The sequence below is a fragment of the Pygocentrus nattereri genome, chromosome 10, assembly GCF_015220715.1.
Source record: "Pygocentrus nattereri isolate fPygNat1 chromosome 10, fPygNat1.pri, whole genome shotgun sequence".
Taxonomy (NCBI): Eukaryota; Metazoa; Chordata; class Actinopteri; order Characiformes; family Serrasalmidae; genus Pygocentrus; species Pygocentrus nattereri.
Window position 1 is genome coordinate 40,089,141 of NC_051220.1, and position 17,177 is coordinate 40,106,317.

Here is a 17,177-nt window from a genome sequence, read left to right on the forward strand (position 1 = left end):
CAGTTATTAATCTCAGTGTTACTGAGTTCTGCTAAAGCCTGAGTAGACTGATAAATCAATGTGATCGGTTATTAATCTCAGTGTTACTGAGCTCTGCTAAAGCCTGAGTAGACTGATAAATCAATGTGATGGGTTATTAATCTCAGCGTTACTGAGCTCTGCTAAAGTCTGAGTAGACTGATAAATCAATGTGATCAGTTATTAATCTCAGCGTTACTGAGCTCTGCTAAAGTCTGAGTAGACTGATAAATCAATGTGATCGGTTATTAATCTCAGCGTTACTGAGCTCTGTTAAAGCCTGAGTAGACTGATAAATCAATGTGATCAGTTATTAATCTCAGCGTTACTGAGCTCTGCTAAAGCCTGAGTAGACTGATAAATCAATGTGATCAGTTATTAATCTCAGTGTTACTGAGCTCATGTTGGTCAAACGAATGATCTCAGTGTTTGTGAATGATAAGTTAAGCCTCTGCACTGGACTCCTGCTTGAGGGATTGTGGGAGCAGCGGTGGACTGAAGAAGTTTGATGAATAAAAACAAGATTTTCTTCGTACTTTTCCCAGATGTAATGTAAATGTATTCTAAATATATTACTTATTATGTATTGTAATGGAATACATTCCTGAATACTTCCATTTTATCAAAGTATCCTGCTCAAGTCTGAGTATGTATCGTAATCTGAATGAAAGAATAAAACCATCGTGCCTGTAGATGCAGGAAATCAGAAGTGCAATAATAAATCTGTTATTCTTGCATCAAAATGTGCCATTTAATGCCCTGGAGTCCACCAGATTTGCTGCGGTGAAGGCCAATGAACACACAGTGCTAAATTAATTAAATTGCAATATTTTAATCAGAGGTCGTGGGTAATAAAAGATCCACTGGCAGAATGAACATCATCATTATGTGCTCTCCCTTTCCAGCAGACGGGAAGAGGCCATTTAAAAAAATTATGGCTGAAAAAAATCTACATAATTTAGCCTACACAGCTTAATATTTATCATCGTGTACGTTTGTATGTCGGTCAGCTCGTCGCATTTAGGTACATTCATCCAAATCTAGTCATGCATCAAATATTATTCCCAGGGTTGCACTGCTTCATTGGAGTGCACGCTTCACAGAGCCGCATTGGAAGGTTGGCGTTGTATATTTTTTTTATCCCACCCGTATTTCGGAAAGTCACGCTAGGATTGGCGGAGAGATTGCTAGTATGAAGTCACCAGCCAATCGGAGCTCGGGAGGTGCGATGGCAGTAGCCAATCGCAGCGTAAGAGAGGCGGGATGTGGCGGAATATGGGTAGGGAAAGAAATCATAACGTTAACGGTAAACACTGGAAAGGTAACTGGCAGTGTGGGCAGGCAGTGATTCCAAATCGCGTAACGTCCACTGTCGACGTGTTTTATTTAGATTATGACCCGATAACGCCGACATTTGTGGGATTTAAGGCTGTCGGCTGGGGGACGGGGTTATATCGAGCTGAAGAACCCGACATGGGTTAGAGTATCGCCGAGACCAGGCTAGCTGTGTCAGATATTAGCCCAACGGTCATAACCGCCACTGAGGATTTTTCCAGATGTGTGATGGCGGGAATCTACGATGAAGGCGAGAAGCGATAGCAAGCTGCTAATTTCCCTCATATAAAGGAATGGTGAGTGAACTGATTCCTCTTTTCTTCCCCTCCCCTTTTTTAAAGCTGGGGGTTGCTAACCTACCTGGTGAGACCCGCGCTAAAGGACGAGGCTGAAGTTGGCTTTCTCCTCGTTCCACCTTAAATGGTGCAGCAGTTACATTCACCAGCATCTCTTTCGAATGTTCCCGTTCCACCTTAAATGGTGCAGCAGTTACATTGAGCAGCTTCTCGTACGAATGTTCCACCTTAAATGGTGCAGCAGTTACATTGAGCAGGTTCTCGTACGAATGTTCCCGTTCCACCTTAAATGGTGCAGCAGTTCCATTCACCAGCATCTCTTTCGAATGTTCCCGTTCCACCTTAAGTGGTACAGCAGTTCCATTGAGCAGCATCTCTTTCGAATGTTCCCGTTCCACCTTAAGTGGTACAGCAGTTACATTGAGCAGCATCTTTCGAATGTTCCCGTTCCACCTTAAATGGTGCAGCAGTTACATTGAGCAGCTTCTCTTTCGAATGTTCCCGTTCCACCTTAAAGGGTGGAAAAAATTCGAGCAAGATGCTGGCGAATGTAAACTGAGGCGGCGGAATGTAACGTTAACCGCCGCACAATTTAAGGTGGAACGGTAAAATTGTAAGGGGAGGAAATCCAGCTTGTAACGTTACAGTGATTCGGTGCTGACAGAGGCAGCCTGGCTCTCTCACAGCGTGCGGCTAATTTCTGCACATTGCCGAGCTTCCCACTCAGAAAGGAGGCAGAGAAACGCGAGCAGACGAGTAGAGCCTCTCGCCGAGGACCTTTTAGGTTAGGTTAGGCTCAGAAAACGGGGAGTTATTTCACAAAATCTTATTATTTACCCAGGCTGAGCGACGGCGAGTGTCAGTAATGTGACTAAAATGACCTTCAGTGCCAGCCCTGAAAACGAGCGCTCACCTTGGGTAAAGCTGTGCCCTCACAGCGAAGCGGGACTGTAGACATTATGCCAGTTTTGGCCTCATGGTGTGATTAAAAATGCGAATTATAATGAACTGCATGGGATTTTTTTTTTTGCATCCAAGGTCTCCTTCTCTTGTCTTCCTTTCTCACCCTCCTCCTAAACACGTGAGCTCTCCAGCCTACTACCACCCTGCATGCCCCAAATACATCACAGTATATTCTAAATGAAATGGCTGTGCTTTTTAAAGCAGTGAAACGCCAACATACCGCTGCTGCCTTCTCTCTAACGTCTTCACATCGCTGCATGCATCGTGTGCAGCGGCTCACAGTCCTAATAGTGCGACCTGTCAGCCGTCTGAACTGAAAAGAAGTGCAGCAGAGTTTTATATAAGCCCACATGGCTATTTTTCACAAGTAAATTGGCCTGGATTCGATGTTGCTTGCATGTGGTGCTGCGTTTAGCACATTTCTGTGATTTTTTGGGTCTGGTGAGCCTTCATGAAGCCAGTATGTCCCTCTTATGTACAACCATAAGCAAAATGCAGTGATTTTGTACCGCAGATTAAGGGGATTTGGAGTGAACTGCATTGATAAGCCTTTTAAACAGCTGTCACATTCTGTCAACGCGTGCATTTATTCCAAATAAAAGCCACTAAAATGATACATCGGTGAGCTCGGCTGAAGATACCAGTGAAATGAAAAGGCAGAAACTGCTCATTAGGAAGACACGACACGGCAGTGGCAGCAGCTTTAGTCGCTGACCTTTGCTGCCTATTACTGAACTTCGGGGATATTCCTGCCTGTACGTCAGGGCTGCGGCAGGACGGAGGGGAAAACGAGCAGCGTCTTATTCTCCGTGGTCTTGTGTGTTGTTGTTTGGGTACGTCTTCATGCCATATGCATCCCTGCAAGTCCTGCAGGAGGGCTCGTCGTAATCCTCTCCTGAAGATGGCAGTATTCCCATGCGCTGCACAATAAGATTCACTCAAGAGCTTAATTTGCAATTCTCTTCCATTATTATCTAGGACAATTTTATAAGTGGACTAATTTATTGTTTCGTTCTCTTTTCAGGGACGCTTAATGCATTCTGGTCAGGTTGTGCTGTGGTTTGTATTGCGATGTGGGCCAAGAAGAATTGACATAATTATTGTTCCGTCTTTCCTGAAGGGACCCGCACTGAGAAAACCCACCTTTCCGAGACTGGACCACCTGGAGATTCGAGTCTGTGCAGCTCTGTGTAGCTACATTCTGCTCTTTTACCATTAAAGAAAAGGCAGAGAATCTGAAACGTAGCACCTGCTTCGCGTCATCATTTCCCTACCTGCTACAGCACACCTACCAGGTAATAATTTGAGATCATAAGTGTGTGGAGTAGCTCCATGCTCAGGTAAAGTTCCTTGCTGGAAACACATCCAGAATAACAGCACAAATTTATCAGGCGCTGAGAGTCATATAGAGTTGCAGAGGAGCTTCTTAGTACATCCACCAACGATCAGTATAGAAACTGAAGTTTTTAACGCACAGATCTTGTTTTTTAATGCATTTTTGGTCTAAAGTAAAATGACAAACCTCTGAAGTGAGGATTGTGACATGTTGCAAAGCAATACAAGTGATTTCGCCACTGTAACAGAACGAAATAAAACACACAAAAAAATGAGGAACTAAATTTTGATGAAAAAACATAACTAACGTGAAAGGCAAAGTGTAAAAATAGATAAATAAAAGTAGATTCCTTTTTCCAACAAATATAGTAAAAGTATCATTTGAAAATGCCCAGAAATGCACAAACGCATCAATTTTAACTTGAATAAATCGCTGTTGTCGGAAGAAAACCTCGTAACTTTACAAGAGAAGGAGAAAACATGCTTTGCTTTTAGTGTAAGTCAATGGAACCAGACTTTTTTCCAAGTCATTTCGGGTCATTTCTTTCGGTCCATTCATCGTGAAATTCATGTACAATGTAAAGGACAACACTTTCAAATTATGCCAATAACTGAAAAAGACAAAAATCCAGATACGAGGTTTTTCTTCCGACAGCAGCGAAATGTATTCACTACCCACCTCTGTTAGAATACGTCATCGGGCAATTCGGTTAATGTGTGTGCATGTTTGATCACGCATTTTATAAAGACTGCATCCCTTCTCACCTTGTTCCTCCTCATAGTAACTTCTAGTAATGCTCTTTCTTCTTTGGTGTAATTCTTTTAAAGGCCAGAGTATGCCATCTGCACAAACCCACAGAATTCTACGACCCCTTCTGCTTGGTACCTTCTTACTGGGCTGCTTTGTGACTTTGTTTTTGATGTACCTCAAACCGTCCACCAGCTGGTTGTCGGGGCCTGTTGAATCAGAAACCTCCACTGCCCGAGTGAAGAGCCTGCTGTCCAACAGAAGCGAACAGGACCAGACCACGGTGCTTGTTTGGCTTTGGCCGTTTGGAGAAACGTACGACCTGAATGTCTGCAGCGCGCTGTTCAACATCGACGGCTGCTTCATTACCGCCGACCGGAACCTTTACAACAAGTCCGATGCCGTCGTTATTCATCACAGGGACATCAGCACCGACCTGTCCAACATGCCACCGGCTTATCGGCCTCCGCTTCAGAAATGGATTTGGATGAACCTCGAGTCGCCCTCACACTCGTCTCAGTTACCCGGGATTGAAAACTTGTTCAATCTGACTCTGAATTATCGGCAGGATGCCGATATCGAAGTGCCTTACGGAGCGATCGTCGCGGCCCGAAGAGAGGAGCATTTCGTGCCCCCGAGCAAGAACAAGTTGATTTGCTGGATCGTGAGCAATTGGAACCCAGATCACGTCAGAGTGAAGTACTACAACGAACTGTACAAACACATTGAGATTCACGCGTACGGGCAAGCTTTCGGTGAGTACATATCTGACCAGGACTACTTCCCCACTATCGCCAGCTGTAAGTTCTACTTGGCGTTTGAGAACTCGATTCACAAAGACTACATCACAGAGAAACTCTACAACCCTCTCTCTGTCGGCACGGTGCCCGTCGTCCTGGGCCCACCGAGGGAGAACTATGAGAATTTCGTGGAGGGCGACGCCATCATCCACGTTGACGACTTCTCCTCCCCGAAAGAGCTGGCCGAGTATCTCCTGTTTCTGGACAAGAACGAGGAGCTCTACCTGAGGTACTTTGACTGGCGCAAACACTTCAAGGTCAAGAAAGCCTATTTCTGGGCCGAGCACACATGCCTTGCTTGCGATTACATCAGACGACACAATGAGTACAAAGCATTTAATAATCTTGACAAGTGGTATTGGGGTTAATCCGCACGCAGATATCTATCCACGGATATCTGACGTTCAGCTGAAGTAACGGTCGGCACCGAGATCTCGATTTAACTCAGTTCGGAGGAGGGTCTGCCGTAAGCCACATAAATTGCCTGGTTTTATTTTTGTAAAATGTAAATGTTAACTTATTTTGGTAGTCTTACTTTACACCATCCTCCATATTTATTCATTTGAATGCAAAGAACGTATTTTATTATGTGACGACTTTTGCTACTGTGTTTTTTTCTTACTGCCTTCTTATTTAACATACGGTCTCATTAGAAACGTCAAATGTGATACAAAACGGCATTCCACGTGCACATGCTGTGTCTGTTATTGGGAGTGACTACACTGCAACAGAGAAAATAACGATGTAATTGTTGACTATGAAATATTTGCGTATTATTTATTTCGTTCTTATGTTGTGTAGATGTTAGTACTTGTCGGTCATCTATGCAGTGTTTACAGAACTGTGTATAGTCCATCTGCTGTATTGTGTCTGTTCATTTTGGACAAATCTGCCTTTCGTTTTTTTTTATTTTCCATGGTACTTACTTGCACAGCCATATGAGCGGCTCACGATCGACCAACCCGAAGCATTGCTGCAGTGATGCGTCGTGCAACACTGTCTTTACTTTTTGATCGACCACAAGTTTTCATTGCCAGCGAGAGTGTTTTACCGCGTCCGTTACGGCAGGAACACTGGGAAGGCCTGGGAATGCACCACTGTACTGTAAATTTCATCCTCTGAAATTTTTAAAGTTACATTGTTATCCTTTATCTAACAGATGGTAAAATGTTCAATGGAGAGCACAAGTCCAGTATACATATGGCAATATGTGGGACCGCAGCATTCACACGCATGCAGATAATCTTTCAGCAAATGCTACCATATGGGTTTGGCCAAGTGCATGATCAGTCCATGTTTTCGCTGTGTTTTTGGGAAGAGGGCAGGATTTTTCCCTCTCGTTTAGGTCTAGAGATTCATTGTAGATACTGTTTTGCACATATATCAAAGTCAATGGGGGGAGACTAGTCCTGTGTCGAAATAAGCTTAGCCAACTTGTTCAGTGCCAAAGGTTCCCAGAAGAGATAATGAAAGACTATATTTCTGGAATGATAGCATGATAAATGGAATCCGGAAAGCCGTATGGAGACTTTACAGAGGAATAATATCTTGCTTTGTATTGTGGGAAGCAAAGCGCATGCCAAATGGCGTGCTTTTGGCTCCTTAACCGGCCGAGAGAGTGAGTGTTATTCAGACGAAAGTGATTTTTGCTCACCAATAGTGCTCATTAGATGTGATCCGGAAAGCCGCCCCCAGGTCAGCGGAGCTTTTTGGACATGTATTTTCTTTGTCTGCGAATGAGTTACGCTCTGAGCTGAATGCATTATGAGGTTCAGTTGTCTCTGTTTCATCACTGAGAACATGCCTGTGCTTACTTTTATTTTCTTTCCACTGGAAAAAATGGTGCTTCACTTTATATGATTCAAATGAAAAAGACGACAATTATGCCGATGTAACATATTTTATTCGTAAGCAGCCGCATTTGAATCATGTACACACCATTTCGTTCAGTTTTCTTGCATTCTTGAGTGACTTCACACCGAAGGTGACGCTGGTTTTGAAGTGCTGTAGGTGACCGTCCACGATATTCTCTATTGCTCTTGTGATCAAATGTGAATTCAACAGAAACCGGACCTTTTTTGTTTCTTTAGTTTTTTTTTTGAGAAACACAAAACCGGCGTTGTTTAACGATACAGCTTTTTCTTATGAATCTTCAGTGTTCGTTCATGCAGAGTCAGCTGCGACCACTCTGTACGTACTGTAAATAGCTGTTTGAGGGTCTCTGACCTATAGCTGTTGGATACTGTGAGGACGTAGCGAATGCACTGAAACGTGATGAATAAAGTAGGCCTTCAGCGAGGGGCCCGTCTCAGAGGACGCAAAACGGAGGAGAAGAAAAGTCTACTGTGAAAGACAAAGCGGACCGTGCAACGGAGAGGCCATCCTCCTCCGGCAAAGGCAGCGTTCCCAAGGAAAATGTGGATAGTTTGAGGATTAGTGCTAATCCTTTTGACACTATCAGACTGATGCCTTCCAGAGGAAATTCATCTGAGAGTTGGCATTTACACCTATCCTGGACTGTGTGATTCACGGCAACAGTGGCTGCTCTCATAGCGAATAAGTCTCAGAAGTGACTCGACGCTAAGTGTGAAGAAAAACGAGTGAAGAAGCTTTTATTTATGGTTTTGTTGTTGTATATGTACAAGTTTCTTTTGTGAAGCAGCTTCATGGGACACATTTGTACTGTATCATTGTTCTCTATCTCTTTATCTCTCTCTCTCTCTCTCCTCCTCTCTGTATTTCTCTCTCTCTCTCTCTCTCTTTGCACAAACTTTCGCTGTGAACTCTTCGTTCCCTTTAACAGTCTTTGCATTTCGACTGCGTTAGTGGTGTGTGTTTCTGACTCAGTGCCCCCGCTGGATCGTACATGTAGGCCGGTGACACAGAGTATTTTCTCTATGCATTATGGACTCCCGTCGGAAATGACCTACATTCTCCACGTGCAAACGGACTGGAACATCTTTTGAGCTGATCGCTGCAAAATACTCTGCCAAAACATTGTTTGCCAAATGATTTACTGTAGATGTCTGTTAGTGTCATGAAAATAAAGTGACTAAATTAAATGCTGTGTGGTGTGAATAAGTGTAAACACATCAAACAAACAAACAAACAAACAACATTTAAAGGACATCTGATGATGACTGTCTTGGATAAAAGAAGAGCTTATTTGCTTATTTACTACTTAACCTAGTTGTTCTTGTTAGTCAAAGGGCCCATATTCTACCCTCTCTTGTATTTGATCGTTTCCTGAGGTCCATTTGGGACATTTGAATAGGTTTATCCACCGTGGTTCATTAGTGCATGGTCATTTTCAACCCTCCCTTTATTCTGAAGAATTAAACATTCTGTTTTGTCATCGTGCCTTTAAGCCTGATTGACTGCTTCATACAAAAAGCTGTCCGGACTTATACACTCTTCATATTCTTTTGTGTTTCTCGTGACATCACGCTGTCGTTATGAGGATGAAAGCGGGGAGTGACTCTGCTAGTGTGATGTGCTTTGTGAATGATTCACCTTCAAGATGCGACAGAAGCTGAGAAAGGCAAGATCTTTAATTCAGTGTTTTCAGTCTCCAGGCCTGGAGCCGCCGCACTGTACAGTTCAGTGTTTCTCTCTGCGGTTCATGCCTCGTTCAGTTCAAGAAGGGATTAATTAGTTAATAATATCAGGTCTTTTAACCACTGAAACCACAGTTATACAGTGCAGGGGTTGCAGGACTGGAGCTGAACTCTGAACTAACTGCACCAGCAAACTTACAGAATCACGTCTGTCGAAACACGACGTGGTTTTCCGAGCCAGAAATTCTGTCCCAAATATGGTGGCATTTGGTGGCCTACATTTTCCAAGGTATGGGGCCTTTCATATTTACCAACTGGCCCCATATTGGAAACCCCTACCTTGTAGCCCCACCTTGCTGGTGCACTGTTAAAGTCTCTTTTTTGTATTATGCATCTTCTAGCCTTTCATCAGTGGTCAGTTTATGACCTCAGGGCCACTCTTGGCTAGATATTTTTGGATGATCGTCCACTCTCAACCCTTGCAGTGACACTGATTTGTGTAAAAACCCCCATCAACACCGCTGTGTCTGATGCACCACACACACTACCATGTCAGTGCTGTGCTGAGAATGGACCACCACCCAAATACTGTTTGGACAACAGTGGTCCTGTTGTCAGAAACAGACCAGTGATGAATGGGGTGTTAAACTGTGGAGCAACAGATGGACTGCAGTCGGTAACTGTAAACATATGTAGTGGAGCTATAAGGTAGATGTTTCTAATAAAGTAGCCAGAGAGTGGAAGTACAGTGTTGGGAATTGCAGTGTATTTTCAACACTTCTCTGTCCATGCATTGCTTACATTAGATACATTAGCCTTATTTAGCCTATCCATGTTCAGTAAAGCTGGCACAGTCTGTAATCTATTATACCGTCATGACATAGAGGTGACTAGTATGGTTTAGACACCTCCAAAATAGGTCTAAGGGCTTTAAGTGCAAGAAATAATAGGCAGTGCACATACAGCAGCTTCCAGCCTTCACCAGAGTCACAGCCCTGCAATGAGCTGTGTGCCTTTTCAGACGGTATAAATAGCCCACCACATGTACTGGAAGTTGATTGATGACACCAAGGGGACAATATTGCCATGCTCACCATCAAATCCTCCAGCTGTTGTTGGTGACCTGGCTGGCTAGTGATACTCTGGCATTTTGAAATTATCCTCCTGAACCCGCTGAGTTTATTCAGCCTACTCGGAGGCTTCTGTCACATCGCTGCCGACAGCTGCTGAGAGGAAAGCAAGTATGGACCGAATCTACTGGTCAAGATCCCGAAGTTACATCACATCATTACTTGTGGTGTAGCACTGTACTGTGTGGGTGGGTTTGTGTCTTCACTATGTGACTTGACTAACTAAAAAAAGAGAATAACAGGCTAGCTGAAGCTGTTCATTTTTCTGGAGATATGTGTGAGGAGATTAGACAGAAATATAATATAATATTTTATATATAAAATATAAAAATTGCATAAAGAAGGAAAGAGTGAAAAAAAAATAACTGAACCAAATAGACTGTCTAAAAGGAACTCAAAAACTGATTAAAAGCAACCGAGGAAATGTGTATGGGACTCCTAACAACCACCTGGAAGACCCGGCAGGCCCCCAAGACTTCAGTTAAGTATAAGTATGTAATAAGCCTGGGTTTACAAATGGTTAAAAGCTACAGGGAATATGTGACTCCTAACAACCACCTGGAAGACATGGTAGGCCACCAAGACTGTCCCCATCAGATAAACAGCACTTAAAGCTTCCATCTCTGAGAGAGAGGAGAAGATCAAGCTGCTTCAGATCTGAAAACATCCACAGGTGTTTCTGTCCATCCTTCCATTGGGAGAAGACCACTCAGCGCTGTGGCTCTGAAAGGATGTGTAGCTGATCAAGAAGAACCTCCCTGAGAAAAGGAGACGGACACATCAAACAAAGAAGCTGAGTGATGGACTGACCACCCCAGAGTCCAGACCTCAACACCACTGAATGGGTTTGATTGGTGCAGGAAATCATCAACCAGCTTCTCAGACTGAGCTTTGGAGGCATGTCTGCAGATTCTTTGAGGGACTGAAGAGAGTCTCCTGAAAAGTGTGGAAGCAGTGATAAAGGTAAAGACTGGACACAGTAAATACCATACAGTGTAATATTACATAATTCTATGTCATTTTTTGTGTCTATGTTTTTATGTATTTTTCAGGTTTTCTTTCCTTCAACATCAGTAACTTGGACCTCAAGGCTGTTTGACTGGAACTTCAATAAATGAATGACGGTCTGAGACTTTTGCACACTGTGGTGTTTGTATATATGCATACAGGGCATATGTATGACCCCATATCCTGCTGACAAGATATAAAAACAAATATGCGTGAGTACATGTAATAATAAAGGCTTGATTACTCTGTATGTTCATGTACATAAATGTCAGGGATTACAAATGCATTGTTGTGCTATATTATTTCTAGGCCCTGTTTTCTGGATGCAGATTAAGGTCCACATGGATTCTCTACTGTTTATAAATCCTTTTCAGCGTCCGGGAAAGTCGGTCTGGCATTTAGAATCCTCTGCATGATGAAAGGCGATGCACATAAATAAAATATGCGTTCGTCTTTGTTTTCTTTTCCCTGCACATTTCGGTTGGGGAATTATCTCTGGCCCAGACTCACTGAAGAAAAACTCAGTTCAGTGTGAAACCAAACATCTTTTCATTTCTGGACTTCTGGGGGGTCATCAGGGGTTATTATTGGTGAAGAATAGCAGTGAGCATTAGTTAACTGTGGCCTGCTGAATTAGATTCTCCTGCAAGCCACGTTGCTCTGTCTCACGCTGTATGGCCATCTCTGAGGGGGCCTGGGTGACACCAACGCGGTCTCTGAAGGGGTGTTCAGTTCTGCAGTATCATAAGGTTTTTGACTGTGCCTCCTTGTCTCCTTCTCTCATGAGCCATATCCTGTTCCAGGCAAGATACCACCGGGCCCCGACTGACCGAATTGTGTGGGGTCAGTCATTACAGTGATGGCCAGCCAACGGCTCCACTTATGCTGTCAGCACCAGGTTAAGCAGCTGTCTGGTCTGTGAAACATCGCTCTGTTATTCAGAGAGAGGAGGTTGAAGTGTTTGAAGCGCTTGCCTTCTTTCAGCTGTCATCACAAAGGGGTTAATTCATCAGATTTCTTTATCTGAGCACAACAGCCACAGACACCTCTCCCTCAGAGGTAATGGCTTCCAGATAAGACTCCAAGAAGCAGAGCTGCTCTTTAGGAGCTGATAAGATTAGCTAAAAAGTGCAACAGCAAAAAAAAATGTCTCTCTCTAAATCTCAAGCTTCCAGAAAACAGTCGGAATCAGCAAGATGTTGCTTTGCATTTCAGGGAACAGGTAACGCTACCTGTCTAGGATCATTGATATTTTTAGGCCAGTCAGAAGAGATTCTCTCTCTCTCTCTCTCTCTCTCTCTCTCTCTCTCTCTCTCTCTCTCTCTCTCTCTCTCTCTCTCTCTCTGTCTGTTTTGATTCAGACACAAACGTATATAGTTTCATGCTTGTTTTTATGCAGTGGCAGGTTGTGGGATCATATATATATATATATATATATATATATATACATATGTAATAATATGCACTGTATGTATTCTGTGTGTATGTGCCTATATACACACAATTGGGCAAAGTAAGAAAAAGTAATGATATTGAATACTGAATACAGAGCTCAGTAACACTGAGATTAATAACCGATCACATTGATTGATCAGTCTACTCAGGCTTTAGCAGAGCTCAGTAACACTGAGATTAATAACCGATCACATTGATTGATCAGTCTACTCAGGCTTTAGCAGAGCTCAGTAACACTGAGATTAATAACCGATCACATTGATTGATCAGTCTACTCAGGCTTTAGCACAGCTCAGTAACACTGAGATTAATAACTGATCACATTGATTTATCAGTCTACTCAGGCTTTAGCAGAGCTCAGTAACACTGAGATTAATAACCGATCACATTGATTTATCAGTCTACTCAGGCTTTAGCAGAGCTCAGTAACACTGAGATTAATAACCGATCACATTGATTTATCAGTCTACTCAGGCTTTAGCAGAGCTCAGTAACACTGAGATTAATAACCGATCACATTGATTTATCAGTCTACTCAGGCTTTAGCAGAGCTCAGTAACACTGAGATTAATAACTGATCACATTGATTTATCAGTCTACTCAGGCTTTAGCAGAGCTCAGTAACGCTGAGATTAATAACCGATCACATTGATTTATCAGTCTACTCAGGCTTTAGCAGAGCTCAGTAACGCTGAGATTAATAACCGATCACATTGATTGATCAGTCTACTCAGGCTTTAGCAGAGCTCAGTAACACTGAGATTAATAACCGATCACATTGATTGATCAGTCTACTCAGGCTTTAGCAGAGCTCAGTAACGCTGAGATTAATAACCGATCACATTGATTTATCAGTCTACTCAGGCTTTAGCAGAGCTCAGTAACGCTGAGATTAATAACCGATCACATTGATTTATCAGTCTACTCAGGCTTTAGCAGAGCTCAGTAACGCTGAGATTAATAACCGATCACATTGATTTATCAGTCTACTCAGGCTTTAGCAGAGCTCAGTAACACTGAGATTAATAACTGATCACATTGATTTATCAGTCTACTCAGGCTTTAGCAGAGCTCAGTAACGCTGAGATTAATAACCGATCACATTGATTTATCAGTCTACTCAGGCATTAGCAGAGCTCAGTAACACTGAGATTAATAACTGATCATCACATTGATTTATCAGTCTACTCAGGCTTTAGCAGAGCTCAGTAACACTGAGATTAATAACCGATCACATTGATTTATCAGTCTACTCAGGCATTAGCAGAGCTCAGTAACACTGAGATTAATAACTGATCATCACATTGATTTATCAGTCTACTCAGGCTTTAGCAGAGCTCAGTAACACTGAGATTAATAACCGATCACATTGATTTATCAGTCTACTCAGACTTTAGCAGAGCTCAGTAACGCTGAGATTAATAACTGATCATCACATTGATTTATCAGTCTACTCAGGCTTTAGCAGAGCTCAGTAACACTGAGATTAATAACCGATCACATTGATTTATCAGTCTACTCAGGCTTTAGCAGAGCTCAGTAACACTGAGATTAATAACCGATCACATTGATTTATCAGTCTACTCAGGCTTTAGCAGAGCTCAGTAACACTGAGATTAATAACCGATCACATTGATTTATCAGTCTACTCAGGCTTTAGCAGAGCTCAGTAACGCTGAGATTAATAACCGATCACATTGATTTATCAGTCTACTCAGGCTTTAGCAGAGCTCAGTAACACTGAGATTAATAACCGATCACATTGATTTATCAGTCTACTCAGGCTTTAGCAGAGCTCAGTAACACTGAGATTAATAACCGATCACATTGATTTATCAGTCTACTCAGGCTTTAGCAGAGCTCAGTAACTCTGAGATTAATAACCGATCACATTGATTTATCAGTCTACTCAGGCTTTAGCAGAGCTCAGTAACGCTGAGATTAATAACCGATCACATTGATTTATCAGTCTACTCAGGCTTTAGCAGAGCTCAGTAACGCTGAGATTAATAACCGATCACATTGATTTATCAGTCTACTCAGGCTTTAGCAGAGCTCAGTAACACTGAGATTAATAACCGATCACATTGATTTATCAGTCTACTCAGGCTTTAGCAGAGCTCAGTAACACTGAGATTAATAACCGATCACATTGATTTATCAGTCTACTCAGGCTTTAGCAGAGCTCAGTAACACTGAGATTAATAACCGATCACATTGATTTATCAGTCTACTCAGGCTTTAGCAGAGCTCAGTAACGCTGAGATTAATAACCGATCACATTGATTTATCAGTCTACTCAGGCTTTAGCAGAGCTCAGTAACACTGAGATTAATAACTGATCACATTGATTTATCAGTCTACTCAGGCTTTAGCAGAGCTCAGTAACACAGATTAATAACCGATCACATTGATTTATCAGTCTACTCAGGCTTTAGCAGAGCTCAGTAACACTGAGATTAATAACCGATCACATTGATTTATCAGTCTACTCAGGCTTTAGCAGAGCTCAGTAACACTGAGATTAATAACTGATCACATTGATTTATCAGTCTACTCAGACTTTAGCAGAGCTCAGTAACGCTGAGATTAATAACCGATCACATTGATTTATCAGTCTACTCAGACTTTAGCAGAGCTCAGTAACGCTGAGATTAATAACCGATCACATTGATTTATCAGTCTACTCAGACTTTAGCAGAGCTCAGTAACACTGAGATTAATAACTGATCATCACATTGATTTATCAGTCTACTCAGGCTTTAGCAGAGCTCAGTAACACTGAGATTAATAACTGATCACATTGATTTATCAGTCTACTCAGACTTTAGCAGAGCTCAGTAACACTGAGATTAATAACTGATCACATTGATTTATCAGTCTACTCAGACTTTAGCAGAGCTCAGTAACACTGAGATTAATAACCGATCACATTGATTTATCAGTCTACTCAGTCTTCAGCAGGAACCTCAATGTTCGTAAAGAAGCTGTTAATTGAGATCATCGTTAGTATTTGACTGCCAAGCATATTTGCTACATGCGATGCACTGATTCTAAATGAAGTTAATAAACAAGCCTTTCTTTTGTATTTCTTTTGAAGATTGAAGTTTTGATTTTTTTTTGGTTGGTATTGTTCTAATACTATTCCAGTATTCTGAAATATTCTAAAAGCATCGTCTCAAAATGTAAAACTGTGAAACTGTGAAACTGTGCTCTGAGTTCTGTGTTTACAAAATGTAATTGAGACTGACTACAGATATTTATTTCCTGTATTCTGAATACATTGTCCCCATACTTGTTTTCAATTACATCCCAAGCCTGTATCTATCTATCTATCTATCTATCTATCTATCTATCTATCTATCTATCTATCTATCTATCTATCTATCTATCTATCTATCTATCTATCTATCAGTACATATTGTAACGTTGGGGAGCGATGATGAGGTGGACGCAGGTGCTGAGATAAGCAAGATTTATTAAGGGCACATTCAGAGTCAGGGTCAAAACAGTCCAGGGTCACAGAGCCAACATGGATTGAATGAGGAACAGACATGACAAAAGAAATGCAGGATAAATAAACAACGGAGGTCGGAAGAAACAAACAACAAACAGACAAAACAGCACAAGAATACAATACAAAGACCAGCAAACTCACAGGTGAAAACCCAGGACTTAAATACAACAGGGATAAAGAGGGTTAACAAGACACAGGTGGAAAAAGCACAGGTGGTCACAATCAGGGGTAGGGTCTGAAAACAAGGGGGCAGGACCAGGAAGAAACAAAACAAAAGGACAGGACTGGGAGGGGCCAATCATGACACATATATGTAATGATTCCCTAATCTTACATGTAAAATCCTGATCTTTACCTCTGGAACCAATAAGAAATGGTTTTGCTCTTTCAGTTTAAGTTATTCTGCTCTTTCCAACATTGTCGGGCACCTCTGATTTTAGTTCACGTATCTTTCTAGGACATTTTTTCTGAACAATATACAAAAACAAAAACACACTCACATGTAAAGATACATACAAAGACAGCAGCATAAGCCATAAGATCATATCAGTGATGCCTAGCAACTCAGATTGTTTGTTTGTTTGTCGTAGGAGGAGCCGTAAACCAACCGGCCAGATTAATCGGCCGGAGATTGCGTGATTGGTCTGAGCTGAAAGCCCCGTGGTGATGGATCAGAATGCATGTCCGCTTATAAACACAGCAGGTCATGTTGACATTTGGTACGCATGTTAGGATGGAAGGACACGAATGACTTGGAAACGATAAGGATGCAGAAAGTCATACTAAGCATTATGGAATCAGCCTTTATTCCGCCCTGCTTTAGCTGGGAAACAGAGTGTAGGCATGATAGATTAAGCTGCTGAAGTGCGGCTGCTACTGAGCTATTTTTGCCTGTGTATCTGGCTGAAAAATGATACGACTGCCTGCTCAAAGATTCACTTTTAAGTGAGCGGGTTTTGTCTCGCACCTTGCTTGAGAACAAAAGCACAGACTGAAGGCTCACAACACAACCCAG

General features: G+C 42.1%; 1 protein-coding gene across 1 annotated transcript; it reads left to right on the plus strand.

Annotated features, from left to right (window-relative positions):
• The first annotated feature begins 1,299 nt into the window (after window positions 1-1,299).
• Window positions 1,300-8,557, plus strand: fut9a (fucosyltransferase 9a). The gene is made up of 3 exons (XM_017724067.2): window positions 1,300-1,649; window positions 3,733-3,907; window positions 4,776-8,557. Exon 3 carries the CDS (start codon window positions 4,784-4,786, stop codon window positions 5,861-5,863), a length of 1,080 nt encoding a protein of 359 aa, XP_017579556.1. The 5' UTR covers window positions 1,300-1,649; window positions 3,733-3,907; window positions 4,776-4,783; the 3' UTR covers window positions 5,864-8,557.
• Window positions 8,558-17,177: the final 8,620 nt, after the last annotated feature.